Genomic DNA, 23,741 nt, shown 5'->3' with positions numbered 1-23,741 from the left:
TAGGATGACAACGTCACTGACCACCAAAGCTTACAGCGCCACCGGATAGGCCGCCACTGCCCTGCATGCCATGGCCCTCCTGCAAGCCCACCAGGCCAAGGCACTTAAAGATCTGCACTTGGGTAGTCCTGACCCCGACGTGCTGCAGGAACTGCGCTCTGCAACAGACCTCGCCTTCTGGGCCACGAAGGTCACAGCGCAGGCACTGGGGCAGGTGATGGCCAACCTCGTGGTCCGGGAATGCCACCTGTGGCTGAACCTGGTCGAGATGTGGGAGTTCGACAATGCCCACTATCTCAATGTCTCCATCACCTAGCTTGGCCTATTCGGTGACACTGTCGACGACTTCGCCCAGCAATTTTTGGGGGTAAAGAAACAGATTGAAGGCCATTTCTCACATCATGCCTTCCAAACGTCAGGCAGCTCCACCTCAACCTGGGCCCAGGTTCTCGCCCCGGTTCTCTTTTCTCGGCATGGAGTTAGATTCAGTCACGATGACAGCATGCCTCACCTACAAGCATGCAGTCGGTGCTGTTCAAGCTAGGCACAGCGGTTCCTCTAAAGCATTTCCAGAGGCTCCTGGGCCTCTTGATGCATATGAGAACACTTCAGCACTGGCTTCAGACTCGAGTCCCGAGATGGGCATTGCGCCTCGGCACATACCGTGGGTTCATCACCCACTCCTGCTGCCAGACTTTCAACCCCTGGACAGACCTATGTTTTCTGTGGATAGGAGTCCCCCTACAGCAGATGTCCCGATTTGTTCTGGTCTCCACAGACACAGACATAAGGTTGGGCACCATATGCCATAGTTCTGGCTCCTGGATGGGGCCCCGGCTGGGTTGGCACATCAACTGCCTCGAGTTACTGGCTGTAATTCTTGCCCTGCGGAGGTTTCTCCCACTACTTCGGGGCAAGAACGTCTTGCTCCGTTCAGACAGCACCACCACGATAGCGTACATAAATCGCCAAGATGCGCAGTTGGGTCAGTGCTCTCGATTCTGCTGGAGGGGAGAAACCTTCCTCCTTGAAGGTTTATGTAGCCTATATATCAGCTCACCATGACGCAGTGGACGGTCCCAGGCCATGCCTGTTCCCCTCATGGGATCTCTCCGTGGTCCTTTCAGACCTCCAGAGACCTCTCTTCGAGCCACTAGAATCAGTCGAGCTCAGAGACCTCTCCTTGAAGACAGGGACCTACAAGCGTTCTCTGTCAGCGGCACTTGCATGGAGTTTGGTTCCGACAGATGCCCATGTCGTCCTAAGACCTCGACCGGGCTATGTGCCCAAGGTTATTATAACCACCTTCAAGGACCAGGTAGTGAACTTGCGAGTGCTGCCCCGGGAGGAGGCAGACCCAGCCTTATCTTTGCTGTGTGCAGTGTGTGCTTTGCGTACCTATGTGGACACAGAGCTTTAGAAGTTCTGAGCAGCTTTTTGTCTGCTTTGGTGGACAGCTGAATGGGAACGCTGTCTCCAAACAGAGGCTAGCCCACTGGTTCGTCGACGCCATTATTTGGCCTATCACACCCAGGCCATGCCCACCCCCTTGCGGGTCCGAGCACACTCAACAAGAAGTGTGGCATCCTCGTGGGCACAACCAACGGCACCTCCCTACCAGACATCTGCAGAGCGGTGGTCTGGGCAACACCCAATAACTTTACGAGATTTCGTCCCGTGTTCTCAGGTCCGAGCACGTAGAACTCGGGGATACAGAACTTCTGACTGGGTGTTCCACTTGCACATAGTGCCCTTCCCCTCCACTGAGGCGATCACGTGTGTCTTTCTCCCAGCAGGGTCCACTAAACTTGCGCTCCCTGGATGTACTTCCTCTGGTCCACGAATTCAGCAGAGGAATTCCCGACCAGACACACTACGGGTACTAATTAATCTGTACTGGAATAGGAGGTCCACAGGGTTGGCCTTCATGGATTAATCACCCTGTGTGTATTTTCTGCAGTATGGTCCCCCTACCGGCAAACCCACGTCTCCCTTGGGCAGTCCCCTCTGCCCCCCCGGTCGCTGTGTTTGTAGCAACTCTTCCCTCGCAGCAGGTAGGATCAATCACTTCCACATGTGGCCTGAAAACCCATGTGACATATTCGCCACATTTAACCTGCCCCCAGAACCTGTCTCCACAGGGTCTTTTCCCCCTGAAAGAATAGTAGTTGGAATGCGTGTTATAGCTTTAAATGGCCCCTGTTGCTTTAACTCTATGCAAGAATCATAGAGAGAGAAAAGGTGCGGCTGCCGTGGCCTGCTCCTATGCTTGGCATGTCGGGATGCCGAGAACCTAAGAAGTTTATGATGTTTTTTTGGTGGCGTTGGGGAAGGGTACGTGCAGTCTGACGCAGCCTGCTGCTTTGGCATGCAAATGCCTGCCTGCACCTGCATCAGCAGCTCACGTACATGGTTCAGCGCATGGCGTGATTGAATAGGAACCCGTAGTGTTGCTTCATTCGACACAACGTCGAGTGAGCGGCAGGCGGGGAATGTCTAGGTTACTGTTGTAACCTCCGTTCCCTGATGGAGGGAATGAGACGTTGTGTCCCCCCGGCCACGACGCTGGACCGAGCCACTGTAGCGGCCGAACCTTATTCCCGGCTCCTCAGCGCAAAACCTGAATGAACAGATGCACGATTCCCTCCTTTTATACCTGTATGTAAGGAGAGACATGCAAATTCTGTGTTCCAATTTATCATTGGCCCTTTCTCAAGTTCAGAGGTAACCGAGGCCTTCAAGAAAGTCCCTTAGTGTCACTTAATTCGAAACAACGTTACAACAGTAACCTAGATGTTATTTTTGCAATTCTGTTTGATGCTGTTAGTGGTGCAGAAACCACGTGCCTCAACTTTAAGTCACTAAATGACAAAGTTAATTTATTCAGAAAGCAGGTTCAAAAGCAAATCCCAATTATAGAGGGCTCCCACTAAACTGTTGTCTTGAATATCATAAAGAGACGGCATAAATGTGACTTGAAAGTTGTTGGGGAAAAAGCCAGCAGAATTTTCCAATGAGTTAAATTGGCCTAGAGGCCAGTGCTCTGTCTGATCACACCTTCTGTACTGAAGAATAATCAGAGAGTGCTTCAGGATGTGTGTGTGTGTGTGTGTGTGTATAAGAAAGAGTAAGTAGTAACCCTGAGGATCTGATATATGTTGTGTGAAGCCTTTGGTTCATTAGAAGAGATGTGGTCTGTGTCTTTGTGCCTGTGTGTCTGTGTGGGTTCAGACCATCCGGCTTGCTGCAGGCATGACAGTTCAACCCAGGCGCTGTTGTGCCCCCTTCCCCCCTGGTTTCAGACTGTCACTTCAACTTTATTCCGTTCCCCTTTCTCCTGTATAAAAATACTCTGCTGTTTACAAACACTTCAATACACAATGACACTAGCAGGATTTAGGTCACACACACACACACACACATTACAGTAATTTCACAACACACACACACACACACACACACACACACACGCAAGCCTAAAGGGAGGTCTCGCTCGGGCCTTTCCCACTGTAGAGGTGACCTTGCAGTCCTGAGTGTGTGGAAATGTTCTGCAGTGTTTAACGGAACTGTGACAACAAAGTATGATGAGATGAACAGCATGTCACAATGCTCCTAACAGCTCAAATCTGAGTGTCTAGCATGGAATGGACATTTTGCAGCAGTATGATGTGGACAGTAAGGAGACTTTGTTTTTAGTTTTGAGCTCTATCATAAGGAATCATGTCTCCATGGATATGTGATTAAGTGTGGTTGGAGTGTATGTCCATTGTAAGAACCTTTATATTTTCTTTCAGAGAAGGAGTGACCCATATTCTAAGGATTACTTTGATAATTCATTTAGAGTGTTCATTAGGGGATTGGCACTGCCAGGTAACTTGCTAATGTGCAATTTGTGCATTTCTCAAAATGTCAGAAACCTTAAAGGACAAAAGCTGTTTGAAAGCCTTTGCTCTTTAAAGCTTAAAATGAATATTATATCATTATCATCTCACCCTCATGTTGTTACATACCTGTTTTATTGCATATTGTATTCATACCATTAAAGTCAGTGGTGACCAGAGGTGGTTAGAGTAGCTAAAAACTGTACTCAAGTAAAAGTGCAATTACTTCAAAATCATAATTACTCAAGTAGAAGTAAAAGTACTAACATAAATAATTACTTGAGTGAGAGTAAGAAAGTGTCAAGTGTCACCATCACGTTGTTCCAAACCCATATGACTTTCTTTCTTCCATGCAACACAATAAGGAGATACCGTAATTTCCGGACTATTGAGCGCACCTGAATATAAGCCGCACCCACTGATTTTTAAATGAAATATTATTTTGAACATAAATAAGCCGCACCTGTCTATAAGCCGCAGGTGCCTACCGGTACATTTAAACAAATGAACTTTACTCAGGCTTTAACGAAACACGGCTTGTAACAAAAATAAATAGGCTTTAACGAAACACGGTGTGGCAGCGGGGGCGTGGTCAAGCGCCCGTCCGGGAGAGAAAAGCGGTAAGGGCGCTTACACCTGAGCTAAATTATGTCTAACACCGGTGTCTAATTTCAGTAAGCATGGGGAGAGCGGCATAAAAATGCAGCAGCCACAGAGCTGAGAGAGTGACACACGTCAGTCTAGTGTTGGCGCATAGAAGAATTGAGAAACTTTATAAAATTGATTGTAAACATTGCTGTGGCCATTAAAAGCCTTACCTGGAACGTCAAGTGCCCTGCTGAAAACTGTCACACTGGTGCCCGCGTGACAGTTTTCCCAAGAAGGACACGTGAAGCAGGGCACTTGAAATTAGACACCCGTGTTAGACATAATTTAGCGCATGTGTAAGCGCCCTTACAGCTTTTCTCTCCCGGACGGGCGCTTGACCACGCCCCCGCTGCCACACACGGCTTGTAATAAAACATTTGCAGTAAACAGTAGCCTACCAATAAAGTAATTGGTCACTATCTTCCTCGTCCTGTGCACTGAAACCACTGAAGTCATCTCCTTCGGTGTCGGAGTTAAATAGCCTCAGATTTAGTTGTCTTTTTGCACTGAGTCAATTCCTCACGCTGCTGTTTCCAGCGTCTTCTCATCGACTCATTAAGACCAAGCTCCCGTGCAGCAGCCAGATCAATCGCCTTCAACTTGAAAGCTGCATCATATGCATTTCTCCATGTCTTTGCCATGGTGAGGGTGACAAAATTACTACCGTAATCAGAATGATGGGAAGTTTGAGCGCGCTCGATTTAATCTAAACAGTAAACAAAAAAAGTTGTTTTGACCTTAACCCGTTCGGCAATTTCATTGGTCTAATGAAAGCTTCACGCCGTCAAAAAACTGTGCACGTCACAGAATGTTTTTTTTTTTATTTTTAAGCGGGAAAAATCCATATATTAGCCGCGTCATTGTATAAGCCGCGAGGTTCAAAGCGTGGGAAAAAAGTTGCAGCTTATAGTCCGGAAATTACGGTATTAGACAGAATGTTTGCCTGAGTAACTATTTACTTTCAGTGAATGTTTATATATATATATATATATATAAAGGAAGTGAATGGTGAGCGAGACTGTCAGTCCCTAACATTCTGTCTAACATATTTTGTGTTCCACATAATGCAATGCGTCACACTGGTTTGGAACCACATGAGGGTAAAGAAATGATGACAGAATATTAAATTCTGGCTGAGCTATCACTTTAAAGAGATAATTTACCCCAAAATTTAAATTCTCTCATCATTTACTCACCCTCATGCCATCCCAGATGTGTATGACTTCCTTTCTTCTGCAGAACACAAATTCAGATTTCTGGTGGCCATAGGACAGGGACTGGGTCAGGAGACCTGGTAGGTAGCCTTAGGACAGGGATAGGTGACCTGGGAGGGCCGCGAGATGGTCAGGAGGCCTGGGAGGTGGCCGCAGGACAGGGACTGGGTCAAGAGGCCTGGGAGGTGGCCACAGGGCCGAGAGAGGGTCAGGAGGCTTGAGGGGTGGCCGTAGGACAGGGACTGGGTCAGGTAGCCTGGGAGGTGGCCGCAGGACAGGGACTGGGTCAGGAGACCTGGGAGGTAGCCTTAGGACAGGGACAGGTGACCTGGGAGGGCCGCGAGATGGTCAGGAGGCTTGAGAGGTGGCCGTAGGACAGGGACTGGGTCAAGAGGCCTGGGAGGTGGCCACAGGGCCAAGAGAGGGTCAGGAGGCCTGGGAGGTGGCCACAGGACAGGGACTGGTCAGGCGATGGAGCCACTGTAGGAGGAGTCACTATTAAGGTGGACGAAACCACTGAAGGAGGAGTCACTGGGGGAGTGGGCAGAGCCGTGAGGGAAATAGTGTCTGTGGAAGCAGGCAGAGCTGAGGGTGGAGCAGTCTTTGGGGAAGCGGGCAGAGCCGCGTGAGGAATATTCTCTGGGGGAGCGGGCGGAGCCGAGGGAGGAACAGTTTCTGGGGGAGTGGGTGGAGCCGCTTGAGGAATAGTGTCTGGGGAAGCGGGCGGAGCCGCGTGAGGAATAGTCTCTGGAGAAGGGGGCTGAGCCGAGGGAGGAGCAGTATCTGGGAGAGCAGGTGGACCCATGGGAGGAGCAGTCTCTGGGAGAGCGGACAGAGCCACGGTAGGAGGAGTCTCTGCTCTGCCGAAATTGGAAACACTGGCTCTGGGACGGACGAGGCTAGCAACGTCAGCTCTGGGATGAACGAGGCTGGCAATGCTGGCTCTGAAATGGACGAGACTTCCAGCTCGTTGGCCGTGGCAGGCGTGGCCGTTGACTCGTTGGCCGTGGCATGGCCGTGGCAGGCATGGAGGGACGAGCCATGGAAGGCTGGGGGGTGACCACTGTGTGAGGAGATTTAAAGCCCTCTTCCTCTACACCCACAGTGAAAGGCGAGCTGCTAACTCGCAGAGGCTCCTCCATGAACTCGAGGAGCATCATTTGAGGCAATAGCTCCTTTAGTGCACTACTGAGACCCACCCTGAAGAAAACCACCAAAGAGTATTCTGGGTTGTGCACTAAATTCGCCAGTTCTAAAAACTCACAGACGTGATCCTCAACTGGACGGTCCCCTTGCTTGAGGAGGAGAATTCTGACTGCTGCTGGATCCATCTTGGGTCTGTTCTTCTGTGACGAGGCAGGCAAAGAATGAGGATCCAAGTGCAGCTGAATATAATAAAATGCAGGAAACCAGGCACAGAACATGATAACACATATGAGATCTGACAAACTAACCGGGGCAAACAAGGGCATAAATATACAAGGGAACAAGCAAGGGAACGAGGAACACCTGTGGAAACAATCAGGGGAATACCAATTATAAAATGAAATACAAAAGGACTACAAAAACTAACAGGAAACAAGAATTTCAACATATAAGCACAAAAACAAAAGACAACAGGGAATATGTGACAAATATACTCAGCCATGGCCCGTGCATTTTAAGTCTAGGCCTTCAGTGCGATTCATGCCATTAAGAAAACAGTTTCACAAAAATACTATGCCCATTGCAGGCACTTTCGACAGTGGACCGGGGTCATCATGGGCACACTGACCGGTCTCCATATACATTTAACAGGAAAAATTGCATGAATATATATTTCAACAGAAGTTACAATCTCTTTTACAAAGAGAAAATAAAACATCAATCAGTAATAGACAGAGAATGCACTGAGAAAAGATGTGTTTTAAGCTGAGATTTAAAGATAGAAATAGAGGAGATGTCATGGAGGCTCTATGGTAGAGAGTTCCACAGTTTAGGTGCAACTACACTGAAGAATCTCCCACCAAAAGTGGATAGACACAATCTAGGGACAGACAACAATTTGGAATCAGAAGAATGAAGAGTGTGTGCAGGTGTGTATGGATGCAGCAGATCATATATATAACGAGGTGCCAGATCATTGAGAGCTTTGTATGTCAGGTGAAGAATTTTAGACTTAATACAGCATGAGACAGGCAGCCAGTGAAGACTAAACAAGATAGGAGTAATGTGTGCAGAATGCTTGGGGTTTGTGAGAACTCTAGCTGCAGAGTTTTGGATATATTGTAATCGGGCAATAGTTTTAGCTGGTAGGCCAGTAAAGAGGCAGTTAGAGTAGACGAGATGTGCTGATTCTATATCCTTCAAACTGAGAATGGGGTGAAGTTGTGCAATGTGACGTAGATTGTTCTAATGTGGGCTTCAAAAGTAAGAGATGGATCGAAAGTGATTCCCAGATTCTTAATGGTTTTAGAGGGTTTGGCCAGATTTCCATCAATATTTCTTATTAGTGTTTGTGGCTCAGAAATCGTGATCTCAGTTTTGCCAGCATTCAATTTTAGGAAATGATAAATGTGCAGATATATGTATAAATCTGGGTGTCTTCAGCATAGCAGTGTAACTGAGACCATGACAATGGATGATCTGACCTAGTGGGAGTATGTAAATTATGAACAGTAGTGGACCTAGTACAGAACCCTGGGGGATACCCTAAGTGAGAGGAGCAGTAAGGGATTTGTTTTTCTTAATAGAGATGAAATATTGTCTGATAGTGAAGTAGGAAGAAAACCAGGATAGAGCAGTGCCAGTAATACCAATATCTGAAAGTCGGGAAAGGAGTGTTTTGTGGCATACTGTGTTAAAAGCAGAGCTCAGGTCTAGCAAGATCAGAATACTGAGAAATCCAGAGTCAGCAGAGAGGAGAAGATCATTAATAACCTTCAAGAGAGCAGTTTCATTGCTGTGGAATAAGCAAAAACCAGATTGAAAAGGGTCAAAAAGATTATTAGCAGCAAGATGTGATTGTAACTAGGAGGCTACAACTTTTTCCAGAAGTTTAGATAAAAAAGGCAGGTTAGAAATAGGATGATAGTTGCAGAGGGAAGATGGATATAAGTTGGTTTCTTTAAGGACTGGTGTAACAGTGGCAATTTTAAGATCAGTTGGAACAATGGTAGATGCAAGATGTGTTTAAATGTGTGCAAAATGACTCGCAGTGTTTAAGAAGGGAGGTTGGGGCAGGGCCCAACTGACAAGATGATGAGTTGGAAGATAAAATTCAATTACTGACTGATGATGGGCTAATGGGAGTGAAGGAGGAGAAAGGGTGGATAGGATGTTCAGATAGACATTCGTGCAGAGGATCTTCAGAAATGGTTGACGTGAATGTTTGGTAAATGGAAACTATTTTATTTTGAAAGAAGTGCAGAAATGAGTCACAAAGTTCATCAGAGCTGTGAGTCCTGAGCCGACGGGTGAATTAGCTTGTTCACTGTAACAAAGAGGGCTCTAGGCCTACAACTTACTTCTAGGGATGATAAAGGAAAAGTACATTGAACATGCTATGTTGAGTTCTGTTCTGTACTTCAGCTGATGTTCTGTAAGAGATAATTAATTAACAGTGAGGCCTGTTTTTCTACAGAGTCGTTCAAGGTGACGACCCACTCTCTTCAATGCCCACAGTTCAGGAAACCAAGGCAATGAGCGAGAAGAGGGCACAAGCTTTGTCTTGATAGGGGCGTGCTCCTCAAGAGCAGCTGAGATAGCTGAATGTGTCAGAAAGTAAAAGTGTACAGACAGAGGTGGAGAATGATGAGGGTTCAACTGCTTTTAGGTTACGATAAGATACCACAGTTTTCTTGTATGTCTTACAGCGAGGAAAATTAAATGATAATTCTATAAGTGTGTGATACAAGATGCCAATTTGTGAACCAGATGTGGAAGCATTATTAAGACCTGATGTATAAATTAATTCAAATATTTGACCAAGTGTATGTGTAGAAAAATTCACATGCTGTGTTAAATTGAAGCATTCAAGAACATTCATGAGTTCAGTTGTATTTGAACAGTCAGTGTCAACATGGATATTGAAATCACCAAGCAGTATAACATGGAGAGACATAGAACAGGCAAGAGAGAGTATTTCACTAATTTCAGAGAAAATGTGAGTCTGATACTTTAGGTCGGTAAATCAATAACACAATAAGAGGAGTTTCACCAACAAACTTGAGAGCCAGATATTCAAAAGATGTGACATTATGAAATTCAGTCAAAACCACTTTTATGCCATCTCGACAAACAACAGTTAGTCTGCCCCCTTTTCCATGAGGTCGGTGTTTACACAAATATTTGAATGCCTGTGGAGTAAGCAAATATATTTGTAAAAAGTACAATTTGTCCTGCATTTGTCTTGCATTTGTCCTGATGAACAAATCCGAAGTGTTTTGATGTGGAGTAGTGATCATCTTTATTTAAATGCCTCATTGAATGTGAGTTTGAGCATCTTGAAATGCAACATTCCGATGGGATGAAGTTTACATACACTTAGGTTGAAGTCATTAAAACTTATTTTTGAACCTCTCCACAGATTTAATATTAGCAAATTATAGATTTGGCAAGTTGTTTAGGACATCTGCTTTGTGCATGACTGTAAAGCGGTTAATGGGCAAGCAGGAGGCGAGAACCGGCTTGACAATATAAATAATAGTTTAATGAAGATATAAACAAAAAACACACAAACATAAACATAGAGCAGCTGCCTGTATTTCTATCTCTCTCTCGAACCGTCTTCACCGGCCATATTTTTCTCTCACACGCCCCCATCAGGCTGATTGGGGACCGGACGTGCGTTGTTCCAGCCCGGCCCCACCCTCCTCCGCTATACACTTATCTCGGAATTGCCTCAAGCCGGAGAGCCCCCGGTGTGCCTTGCGCCCCATCTGCCGGTGGGTAGTCCCCGCCTTGCTCGACCTGGGAGGAAGCAGGAGGGTAAAAACCACAACAAACAAAATAGGTGAGGGACAAATGCCAACACGGAGCGACAGAGAGAGAGAGAGAGGAGAGAGAGAGAAACAGAGAGGAAAAAAAAAAACTCACTCACCGGTTCTCTGATGCACCATCGCGTGGTGCTCGATCACTCCTCCACCCTCTGAGGCAGACGGCAGCTGCTCCTCCCCGGACAGACCAGAGTCAGACCCTCCCCTCCGCATTCCCAGCGACTCATGGGGACACTCCTCCGCCCCCGGCAGCGGCCCTACCACTCCCGGCGTTCGAGGAGTCGCTTCCCTCCTCCCCTCGCGGACGGCGGTCTTCTTCCGACCCCTCTGTATTTCTGAGGGACGGCAGGGCACTCCTCGGCCCCTGACAGCGGCTCCATCACTACAGGCAGTCGGGGAGTGCAGTTGTCTCGTGGACGGCATCCGTGCAGTCGGGCTATTCTGTTCCCCGGCGGATGGCAGAGGCGCTCCCCTGGGTGTACGGCCGTGTCGAGGACTCTGCAATGGGCATCCCTCCTCCTTCCCGGGTTTTGGCACCCATGTAAAGCAGTTCAATGGAAAGGAGGAGGCGAGAACTGGCTTGGCAATATAAATAATAGTTTAATGAAAAACTGAACCAAAAACACACAAACATAAACACACAGAGCAGCTGGCTGTAATTCTCTCTCTCTCTCGAACCGTCGTCACCGGCCGCCTTTATCCCTCTCGTGCCCCCATCAGGCTGATTGGGGACAGGGTGTGCATTGTTCTAGCCCGACCCCGCCCTGCTCTACTATGAAACAAGTCATTTTTCCATCAATTGTTTACAGACAGATTGTTTCACTTTTAATTGATTATATCACAATTCCAGGGGGTCAGAAGTTAAAACGGTGCTTTTAAGCTGCTTGGAAAATTCCAGAAAATCATTTGAATCCTTTAGAAAATTAGATAATTAGCTTCTGGTGAACTGAATTTGAGGTGTACCTGTGGATGTATTTTAAGGCCTAGCGTCAAACTCAGTGCCTCTTTGCTTGGCATAGTTCTATTGTTATATAGCACATTTAAAAACAGCATCAAGGCATAAGTTTTAAGAGAAAATTTAAAAACAGATAATGAAAGTGACAATCTGATACTGATAGGCAGACTATTTCATAAAATAGGACCCGCAACCGAAAAGGCTCTCCCTCCTCTACACTTTAGCCTTGAGCGTGGGACATCGAGGAGATATTGATCAACGTATCTCAGACTTCTAGGTGGATTGTAAGGATGTAGCAAGTCTGATAAGTAACTGGGAGCTTGGTTTTGTAATGACTTGTAAACAAACAATAACATTTTAAAATCAATTCTAGCTTGAACCGGCAGCCAGTGAAGTGATTTTAAAATGGGGGTAACATGATCGTACTTCCGACCTCCTTTTAGAAATTTTTGCTGCATCATGAGAAAATCTAAAGAAATCAGCCAAGAAAAATAAAATGTGGACAAGACTAGTTCATCCTTGGGAGCTATTTCCAAATGCCTGAAGGTACCATGTTTATCTGTACAAACAATAGTATGCAAGTATAAACACCATGAGACCACACAGCCATCATACAGCTAAGTAAGGAGAAGCATTCTCCTAGAGATGAATGTAGTTTGGTGCGAAAAGGGCAAATCAATCCCAGAACAACAGCAGAGGACCTTATGAAGATGCTGGAGGAAACAGGTAGACAAGTATCTATATCCACTGTAAAACAAGCCCTATATTGACATGAAATTCTGCTCAGCAAGGAAGAAGCCAATGCTCCAAAAACCGGCATAAAAAAGACAGATTACAGTTTGCAAGTGCACATGGGGACAAAGATCTTATTTTTCTGAGAAGTCCTCTGGTCTAATGAAACAAAAATTTAACTGTTTGGCCATAATGACCATCGTTATTTTTGGAGGAAAAAGGTGAGGCTTGCGAGCCGAAGAACACCATCCCATCCGTGAAGCATGGGGGTGGCAGCATCATGTTGTGGGGGTGCTTTGCACTTCACAAAATAGATGGCATCATGAGGCAGGGAAATTATGTATATATATATATTGAAGCAACATTTGAAAACATCAGCCAGGAAGTTAAAGCTCGTCGCAAAAGGGTCTTCCAAAAGGACAAGCATACCTCCAAAGTTGTGGCAAAATGGCTTAAGGACAACAAAGTCAAGGTATTGGAGTTGCCATCACAAAGCTCTGACCTCAATCCAATACAACATTTGTGGGCAGAACTGAAAAAGTGTGTGCAAGCAAGGAGGCCTACAAAACTGACTCATTTACACCAGTTCTGTCTAGAGGAATGGAACACAATTCCAGCAATTTATTGTGAGAATCTTGTATAAGATACCCAACATATTTGACCCAAGTTAAACCATTTAAAGGCAATGCTACCAAATATGTAAACTTCTGACCCACTGGGAATGTGATGAAAGAAATAAAAGCATAAATAAATAATTATCTCAACTATTATTCTGACATTTCACATTCTTAAAATAAAGTAGTGATTCTAACTGACCTAAGGCAGGGAATGTTTTCTATGATTAAATATCAGGAATTGTGAAAAACTGAGTTTAAATATATTTGCTAAGGTGTATGTAAACTTCTAACTTCAACTATATATATCTATAGTTCTAGTTCTAACATACACCTTCTGGTGCTACTTGGACACGTCATCAGTGTTGAACCTGGGGTCAAAAGGTGTTTCGGGTCTTTAATCAACAGACACCCTCGCCCGGGCGACCCAGCCGGGGGTGATCAGTCCCCGGCCTGTGTCCAAGTGGCGTGCTACTCCACGGTCCTCCCCTCCTGATCCACAACCATCGTGAGGCTTTTTCGGCAGCCTCAGAGATGTTCTTTATGGCTCGCCTGCACAGTTGTCCTTTAACTCCAAGGAGTTTGAGTGTTCGGGGTAACGACTATCCTGCAAAGCCCCGGCAACCGACCTCCACTGGCTCATTGCGTGTTTTCCAGCCGCCGCTCCTGCACTCCTCCACCAGCTCTGCATATTTGGCTCTCTTGCGCTCATTTGCCTCCTCCAATCTGTCTTCCCAGGGGACAGTAAGCTCCACTATGACCACCTGCCTGGTCAGCTCTGATGTAATCACCACATCTGGGCGGAGTGAAGTGGCCGTGATGTGATTCGGGAACTTGAGCTGCCTTCCAAGGTCCACTTGAAGGTACCAGTCTCTAGCATTGGCCAGGAGCCCGCCTGGGGAGCGTGGCTGCTGATGTGCCTTCTCTCCAGCTCTGACAAAGGATATGGTTTGCTTGGAGGGCTGCTGACTCTTACTGCTCTGAATTGTTGTGGTGATAATATCCGCAAGAGCCCTGAGGACCTGGTCATGTCGCCAGCGATACCGCCCATCCCCCAAAGCCTTTGGACAGCAGCTGAGGATGTGCTCCAGTGTGCCACTCCTTTGGCACAGTTGGCATGTTGGTAAGTCTACCAGGCCCCAGCGGTGTAGGTTGGATGGGCTAGGTAGAAGATCGTATACCGAACGGATCTGGAACTTGATGCGCTGTGGTTCAGAGCTCCACAGCTCTGCCCAGGTGATCTTGCGCTGCTCGGCGTTCTCCCACCTAGTCCAGGCGCCTTGCTGTTTCATACCGACCACCTTGGTCATGCGGTCCTCCTCCATCTCTGCCCGCACCTCGTCCAGCACCAACTGACGCTTCTCCCTCCCTCTTGATTTGTCATAGCGTGGCTTAGCGAAACTGCCCAGGCCTGCACGTCCCACTGCCACGTTGCCAACCAAGACACCATGCCTCAGCCGAGCCTCCGCTCTGTCCACCGCTTCCTGTGCCTTCCACTTCCTTCCTGTCTTAACACAGATTCCAGCTGAGGAGACTTTGGCATCGGAGGAATCTCGGTACATGATGACCTCCCGGGCAAGTGTGACCTTGAATTCCTCGGACAAGCTGCTGATGGGAAGTTGCAACTTGGTGGAATGGCCATAGAGGGCGATGTTACTCAGGGACCGTGGGAGTCCTAACCACCTCCTTAGGAACAGCCCTCATATATATATATATATATATATATATATATATATATATATATATATATATATATATATATATATATATATATTAGGGCTGTCGATTTAAAACAATTAACGCATTTAATCGCACTGCCCCTGGACCATAATAAGGAAGATTCCTGAGAAATGCAAGCTTGTAGTACCACCTGTTTACTCCAGAAGGCAGTAAGTGAAATTTCAGCTGTATGTGCAACGTGCAGTTTATACAGTGAAGAAAACACTTCAGTAGGCAGAACAACACAAACATGCGTTGCGTTCTTGCGTTTAAAACACTTGAAGGACGCAAATGCATATGTGTTTAAAGATTGAGTATTAAACTATATTTTTCTTGACACAGTGACCTAAACATTTTATGTTTATGATGCAACGCACCCGAGACGCTACACAAGCATATCTGACGAAGATGTAAATTGACGGGCTCTTAAACAAGCCCTCATAATAAACTCCAACTGATTGACAAATTCACTTGTGAAATGGATTGCTGTGAACTGTATGCCAATGATTGACTTATGATCAATAATATGGTAGTAAACAATACCTTGTATTCTAAAGCCGCTTTTTGTATTGTCCTATCAGTGATTAACTCTTCTGCTACAAGAATGTAATACATTTTAATTATCTGAATTTCTTATATATATATATATATATATATATATATATATATATATATATATATATATATATATATATATATATAAATAATATTTAAAGATAACTATGTATAATTATACATTGATATAAATATGTATATGTAAAGATGTATGACGACAAAGAGGGAACGAAGATGTAGAACTCTTCACAAGTACGTTTTTAATGGCCACAGCATTGCTCACAACTCATATTTTTCTTCACAAGTAAAACTTCACAATTAACATAAAGCTTCACTGGTTCTCAACAAACTTCTCAATTAACATAAAACTTTTCTGATTCTCTGTACGTGGCAACACTGGACTGACGCGTGTCACTCTCTCTCGTCTGGAGGTTCTGTGGCCGTTTTTATGCTGCTCTCCCCATGCTCACTGAAATTAGAGACAGGTGTTAGACATAATTTGGCTCAGGTGCAAGCACCCTTACCGCTTTCTTCCCTTGACCATGCCCCCGCTGCCACAGTATAATCTTTATATATTTAATTATTGTCATATGAGGGGCTTTCTCAGCAAATATTTGTATATGCAATTAATTAATCGGGACACCATGTAATTAATTCAATTAAAAATGTTAATCGATTGACAGCCCTAATATATATATATATATATATATATATATATATATATACATGGATATGGGGGTCAAAATCAAAAGTAACAGTCAGTTACTGGTGTGGCCACCAGCTGCATTAAATACTTTAGTGCATCTCCTCCTCATGGACTGCACCAGATGCCAGTTCTTGCTGTGAGATGTTACCCCACTCTTCCACCAAGGCACTAGCAAATTCCTGGACATTTCTGGGAGAATGCCCTAGCCCTCACCCTCCAATCCAACAGGACCTATACGTGCTCAATGGGATTTAGTTCTGGGCTCTTCGCAAGCCATGGCAGAACACTGACATTCCTGTCTTGCAGGAAATCATGCACAGAACGAGCAGTATGGCTGGTGGCATTGTCATGCTGGAGGGTCATGTCAGGATGAGCCTGCAGGAGGGGTACCACATAAGGGAAGAGGATGTCTTCCCTGTAACGCACAGCATTGAGATTGCCTGCAATGACAACAAGCTCAGTCCTATGATGCTGTGACACACCACCCCAGACCATGACGGACCCTCCACCACCAAATCGATCCCGCTCCAGAGTATAGGCCGCGGTGTAACGTTCATTCCTTCGATGATAAACGCAAGTCCGAACATCACCCCTGGTGAGACAAAACCGCAACTCATCAGTGAAGAGCACTTTTTGTCAGTCCTGTCTGGTCCAGCAAAGGTGGGTTTGTGCCCATAGGCGACATTGTTGCCAGTTATTTCTGGTAAGGACCTGCCTTACAACAGACGTCGGCCCTCAGTCCAGCCTCTCTCAGCCTATTGCAGACAGTCTGAGCACTGATGGAGTGATTGTGTGTTCCTGGTGTAACTCTGGCAGTTGTTGTTGCCATCCTGTACCTGTCCCGCAGGTGTGATATTCGGATGTACTGATCCTGTGCAGGTGTTATTACATGTGGTCTGCCACTGTGAGGATGATCAGCTGTCCTTCTGGTCTCCCTCCCTGTCTTAGGTGTCTCGCAGTTCGGACATTGCAATTTATTGCCTTGGCCACATCTGCAGTCCACATTCCTCAATGCATCACGCCTAAGGCACGTTCACGCAGATGAACAGGGACCCCGGGCATCATTCTATTGGTGTTTGTTTAGAGTCAGTAGAAAGGTCTTTTTAGTGTCCTAAGTTTTTATAATTGTGACCTTAATTAACTACTGTCTGTAAGCTGTTAGTGTCTGAATGACCTTTCCACAGGTGCATGTTCATTAATTGTTTATGGTTCATTGAACAAGCATGGAAAACATTGTTTAAGCCCTTTACAATAAAGATCTCTAAAGTTATTTGGATTTTTTAAAAATTATCTTTAAAATACAGTGTCCTGAAAAAGGGACGTTTCTTTTTTTGCAGATTTTATATATACACTGGCGGCCAAAGGTTTGGAATAATGTGCAGATTTTGCTGTTTTGGGAGAAAATCGATACTTTAATTCACCAAAGTGGCATTCGACTGGTCACAAAGTATAGTCAGGATATTTTTTAATGATATGATGGCAGTTGATGGGAGGCTAAATAGATTTTATTAGGAAATATGAACATTTGTTCTATAATTTATAACATGTTCTAACATTCCAACAATGATCCAATGCTTTAATATTACTGATAACATCATATCAAGCTATGAAGAGAATATATTTCCCTTGAAAGTGAAAGAGAGTGGAGTGGTGCACAGCATGTATTGGAAAGTGGAACACACATAAACTTTAGTGCAAGCTCGGCAGAGCAGGATCTGCGATTAAATTTCAATATGAGTTTCATTGAACTCAAAGGAATCTGAGAAATAATAGCAAGGTTTTCAAATGTTCAAGGACACTCAGATATAGAGAAGTCAAAGATCCATTCATGTCATGGTCTCCTTGAAAGAAAACCAGGAGAGATACATAAGTAAAGTTTTAGAAAGCTCAAGTAAAGACATTGCTGTAGTGATTTTTAGTCTTAGTAATCAGATGCCTTCTTTCCAACATTTTAATTTACTCAGCAGAAAAAATGCTGACTTTTGCATTTCATGGCTAAATCCACAAGCTAAACATTCAAACTTTTGATCTTAATGTTATCACACATTTAAAATATTCACAATATGGTAAATAACACAATCATGTGTCATCAACAAAACAGACCAAGGCAGTTTTCAGTGAAAATGCTTTAAAAATGAAAGTGTTCTTTACTTACCTTTATGTAATAGGGAAGTCTTATTATAAATGGGTCTGATTCAATAGAAAAGTTCACTACAATATTTAAATAATAAAGGAATAGTTCACCCCAAAATAAAATTTATTTTTTCATTTACTAACCCTCATGTTGTTACAAACCTCTATGACGTTTTTCAGACAAAAACAAAATGAGATCTGAAAGAAATCTCTTCGCTGTTCTTTTTGTATAGACTAGGTCGACCCCGAAAAAATTATAACCTGCCATTGTTACCTTAAGGATCTATTTCTACTTGATCTAAACATTAAAAATGGCTTTTGTTGGTGTAACCAAATTTGTCAAGTGCATTTAGTCTGATAAAAAAAAAAAACATTTTTGCCTTATGTTACCATATAAAGTAAATTGTTTGGTTACCTGAAAAAAAAAAAATATTTTTTAAGATAACTATTATATATAAGATACACTTTTATGCCTTTTTGGAGCTTGGTAGCTCCTGGTCACAATATCATTCATTCATTGCATAGAAAATAGCAACTTTGAAATTCTAAAAATCTCTTAATTTGTGTGACAGAGTTGTCATTTTTGGGAGAACTATTCCTTTATCTACCTGTTTTGTTACTTTGTTTTTTGTTTTGTTTTGTTTTTCAGATCTCTCTCCGGTCGCATAGTTGGAGGTGTCTGGTGGTTCTTCACTCTGATCATCATATCCTCCTACACAGCCAACCTTGCTGCCTTCCTCACAGTGGAGAGGATGGTGTCGCCCATCGAGAGTGCCGAAGATCTGGCTAAGCAAACAGAGATTGCCTATGGAACTCTGGATGGAGGATCCACCAAAGAGTTCTTCAGGGTAAGAGAGAAGGACTTCACTGATCACATCATTTACAATTCAGAGAGAGAATTTTGAATATTCTGAACTGACACTGCAGGACTATTATCAGGTCATGTTTACATTGAAACTTCAATCTAGGACTTCTTGGCTTTTGTACCTGCTGGATTGTGTATTAAAATATTGACCAGAATATAGAAATTTAAAAACAGAAAGCTGCCTCTCCATTATTTCAAATGTGGTATTTGCATATTGCTAATAGTTTCAGATCTTAAGTACAGGTTGCTGATGCTAAGCCATTCAGAGTTTGTAAAACCCATTAGAGACCAGTGTGTTAATTGAAGTTGAATTTTAATCAGTTGAGAGAGAGTTTCCTGAAGACATAGTTCTCCACATTTCCAAAGGCAAAAGAGAGAAACAGAAAATGAGTTAAGATCAAAATGATCTTAGACTACTGAATCAACAGTAATTATAGGCATGTGGAAATTAATTGTCATCACAAGAGTTCTGATAGGTGAACAGTATAGATAATTTTTGAAACATCTAAACATGGTGTTCTGTTCAACTACATAAATACAATCATTCAAAAATGATATTGTTGTGGAGGTGAGGGCGTGGTCGAGCGCCCGTCTGGAGAGAGAGAGAAAGCGTTAAGGAGTTCCACCTGAGATGAATTGCTATTAATTACGTTTCTGTGTTAGCAGTGAGAGACGGGGGAGATAAAAGACGACCCAGTTTGCAGAGAGAGAAAGAGAGAGTTGCACACCAGAGACTGTGTTTTCGATATAATAGAGTGTTGTGCTGAAAAGCTGACTAGTTCTAGTGGATTATGCAAAGCGATACCCAGAAGCAGTGCCATTGCGCAACTTCTCAGCACATAGTGTTGCGGAGGCACTCTTCAGAATAATCTCCAGAGTGGGGATTCCTAAAGAAATCCTCACTGATCAGGGCACTGCTTTCATGTCTCGTACACAACACGAGTTGTACGAGTTGTTGGGTATTTAATCGATTTGGACAAGTGTGTATGTGATGAGGAGGAGGGCATGGCTGGGCCGTGAAGGTTCATAGCCAGCACTGAATCAGATGGCCAGAGACACCAGTTCAAGAAAGACAGAGACGCACATGGCGACACTGCATGTGTGTGTTTGTTTATGTTTGTTTTATGTTGAGTTTTACATTTAACTTTGTTGACTGTTCAGCCAGTTCCTGCCTCCTCCTTGCCCATCCTTTAACTGTTACAGTGTACCATCCACAAATGGATGGCTTGGTTTTAAGATTTAGAAAGACCTTAAAAAAGAGGATTCGTAAATTCATGCCCACAAATGCTCGGAATTGGGATAAGTGGCTCTAACCCCTGTTATTTGCAGTGCGAGAGGTCCCACAAGCCTCCGCGTGTTTTGCCCATTTGAATTATTATATGGCATGTTAGAAGTCATGAAGGAATATTGGGAAAAGGGATCTTCACAAAGCAAAAATGAAATCCATTACGTTCTTGACCTGAGAGAAAAACTCCACTCACTGGGACGTCTATCACAGGACAATTTGCTACAGGCGCAAGAATGTCAATCCTGGCTGTATAACAGGGGAGCTCAGCTATGGGAGTTTGCACTGGGAGATAAAGGACTTGTATTGCTGCCCATATCAAGCTCAAAATTAATCCCAAAGTGGCAAGGGCCTTTTGAGGTCACACGGTAAGTTGGGGAAGTAGACTATGAGGTAGTACGTAAGGATAGGGGCAGGGCTCCTCAAATTTACCACCTCAACCTACTAAAACCATTGGGAGGAGTTGTCCCTGTATCCTTGGCGGCGGTAATTCCAGAGAGGGAGGAGCTCGGTCCGGAAGAGAGTCTAAAAGCCAATCAGTTCCCTTGTGGAGACCACATCACACCGTCACAACATATGGAGATTGCCAGATTGCAAAAAAAATTATCTGACATGTTTTCACCTCTCCCCGGCTCCAGTAACCTCATAGAACACCACATCAAGACAACCCCAGGAGTAGTGGTACGTAGTCGGCCCTACCGGTTAACCGAACACAAAAAACAGGTAGAGCAGGAAGAATTAAAAGCCATGCTCGATATGGGGATAATAGAAGAATCCCTCAGTGACTGGGCTAGCCCGGTGGTTCTGGTGCCTAAAAGTGATGGGCCGGTCCGGTTCTGTGTGGATTAAATTTGAGACGTATCCAATGCGTCATATTGATGCACTGCTCGATCGGTTGGGCACAACTCTTTTATTTGACACTGTATTTAACGAAGGGTTATTGGTCCCCTTAAAGCCGATGTCCCATGAGAAAACGGCCTTCTCCACACCATTTGGGTTACGTCAATGTGTGACCCTTATGTTCGGTTTGTTTGGGGCCCCTGCTACATTTCAGCGTCTTATGACAGAGTCCTCAGACTGCACTCTGCGTATGCAGCTGCTTATTTGGATGATATAATTATTTACAGTAATGATTGGAAGTGGCATATGAAGCATCTGAGGGCGATTCTGAGGTCACTGCAAAGAGTGGGGCTCACGGCAAACCTGAAGAATTGCCCAATTTGATGGGTGGAGGTATGGATCTGGGGTTCCACTTAGGCATGGGCAGATGCGACCCCAAATTGATTAAACCACAGCAATTGTGACCTGCCCGAGACCCTAGACTAAAATGGAGGTGAGACAGTTCTTGTGGCTGACTGATCATTATCGAAGGTTTGTGCCTAATTATTCGAACGTCATAGCCCACTGACTGATCTCACTAAAAAGGGAGCTCCAGACATGGTCCAGTGGATGGAGCCCTGCCAACAGGCTTTCACACAGGTAAAAGCTACACTTTGTGGTGGGCCACTTCTGCGCTCCCTGATTTCTCTCTCCTGTTTGTTTTATAGACATACGCATCAGACAGGGGTCTGGGTGCTGCACTGTCCCAGGTGGTGGAAGGGGAGGAACTCCCGGTGCTGTACATTAGTCAGAAGCTCTCTACTAGAGAGACGAAGTACAGCACCATAGAGAAGGATTGTTTAGCCATCAATTGGGCGGTCCGTACTCTCCACTACTATTTGTTGGGTGAGCATTCAGCCTCTGTTTAGATCATGCCATGCTCCAATTGCTCCACCGCATGATGGATGCCAATGCCTGGATCACCTGTTGATTTCTGGCACTCCAGCTGTTTAAGTTTGAGGTGGTCCACAGACCAGGGACGCAGATGGCACCATGTCACAGACTTCCTCTCCAGGTTCCCCCCGTCTGAGTCAGGTGGTAGGGGTATTTGGAGGTGAGGGCGTGGTCGAGCGCCCATCTGGAGAGAGAGAAAGCTGTAAGGAGTTCCATCACGAATTGCTACTAATTACAATTTCTCTGTTCGCAGTGAGAGACAGGGGAGATAAAAGATGACCAAGTCCACAGAGAGAGCAGAGAGAGAGAGAGAGAGAGTGTGTGTTGCACACCAGAGACTGGTTTCGATATTATAGATTGTTGTGCTGAAAAGATATCTAGTCTTAACCTTTTTTGCTGCAAAGCAGACTTTTGTTTTTTAAGTGTGAAGCTGAAAAGAGATTACTATTATTTTGTTAAATAAAAATCAAATCAAATCAAATCACTTTATTGTCACACTACCATGTACACAAGTGCAGCAGTAGGTGAAAGTCTTGTGTGCAGTTCTGAACAACATAGCAGTCATGACAGTGGCGAGACATATACCAATTTACAATAAACAACATATTTACACAGCACAATTTACATATCAAATGTACATATACTTACACAATACAATACTAATATACAATGTACAGTAAACAATACACACAATATAGAATACACATACAATAAAAATAAAAAATAAGAGTATATAAAAATATATATGCAGTAGTTATATTGTGGAGAATATAATTATGACAGTCCAGTGTGAGATAATAAGATGAAGATTAATAAAGTGTAGTGCTGATTGTTGATCGTGAGAGATCAAGTGTTCAAAAGTCTGATTGCTTGGGGGAAGAAGCTGTCATGTAGTCGGCTGGTGCGGGTCCTGATGCTGCGATACCGCCTGCCTGATGGAAGCAATGAGAGCAGACCATGACTCGGGTGGCTGGAGTCTCTGATGATCCTCCAAGCTTTTTTCACACACCAATTGTTATATATGTCCTGGAGGGAGGGAAGCTCACCTCCGATGATGTTTCTGGCAGTTCGCACCACCCTTTACAGGTCTTTGTGGTTGTGGGCGGTGCTATTGCCATACCAGGCAGTGATGCAGCCAGTCAGGATGCTCTGTACAGTACTGGTGTTGAACCATGTGAGGATATGGTGGTTCATTCCAAACTTCCTCAGCCATCTCAGGAAGAAGAGGCGCTGGTGAGCCTTCTTCACAACGGCCTCAGTGTGGACAGACCATGTGAGTTCCTCAGTAATGTGGACACCGAGGAACTTGAAAACACTGACTCTCTCCACCGGTGCTCCATTAAGGGTGATGGGGCTGTGTTCTCAGTCTTTCATCCTGAAGTCACCGCGTGAAGTGTTCACGGCGTGTTTTTATTCCCTTTGTAGTCCGTGATGATGTTAATTCCCTGCCACATACTTCTAGAGTCAGTGGTGTTGAACTGTCCTTCAATTTTGTGTCTGTACTGGCGTTTGGCTGCACTGATGCAGCCAGTTACGGAGGGGACTGGAGCCAGTTACGGAGGGGACTGGAGTGGCTGGACACTCAATGGAGTAGACGCACTACGAGATAGCTCCTCACTTTCCAACCTCCTTTTTTGTCAATATGCCTCCAAAACTTGCAAATAAGAAAGTGGAGAAAACTTCAA

General features: G+C 44.6%; 1 protein-coding gene across 4 annotated transcripts in view; it reads left to right on the top strand.

Annotated features, from left to right (window-relative positions):
* The window catches only part of LOC127628214 (glutamate receptor 1-like), a 119,430-nt gene that overhangs the window by 72,747 nt on the left and 22,942 nt on the right, over positions 1 to 23,741 (top strand). For all 4 annotated transcript variants that reach the window (XR_007968619.1, XM_052104973.1, XM_052104975.1 and 1 more), the window contains exon 12: positions 18,783 to 18,981. Coding sequence is in view for 3 of the 4 variants with exons in the window: in XM_052104973.1 (XP_051960933.1) it covers positions 18,783 to 18,981 (199 nt within the window). In the remaining variant the exon portion in view is untranslated. The remainder of the gene's footprint in view (positions 1 to 18,782; positions 18,982 to 23,741) is intronic.

Source organism: Xyrauchen texanus, chromosome 34 (genome assembly GCF_025860055.1).
Source record: "Xyrauchen texanus isolate HMW12.3.18 chromosome 34, RBS_HiC_50CHRs, whole genome shotgun sequence".
NCBI lineage: Eukaryota > Metazoa > Chordata > Actinopteri > Cypriniformes > Catostomidae > Xyrauchen > Xyrauchen texanus.
This window is presented reverse-complemented; position numbering and strand designations above follow the sequence as displayed.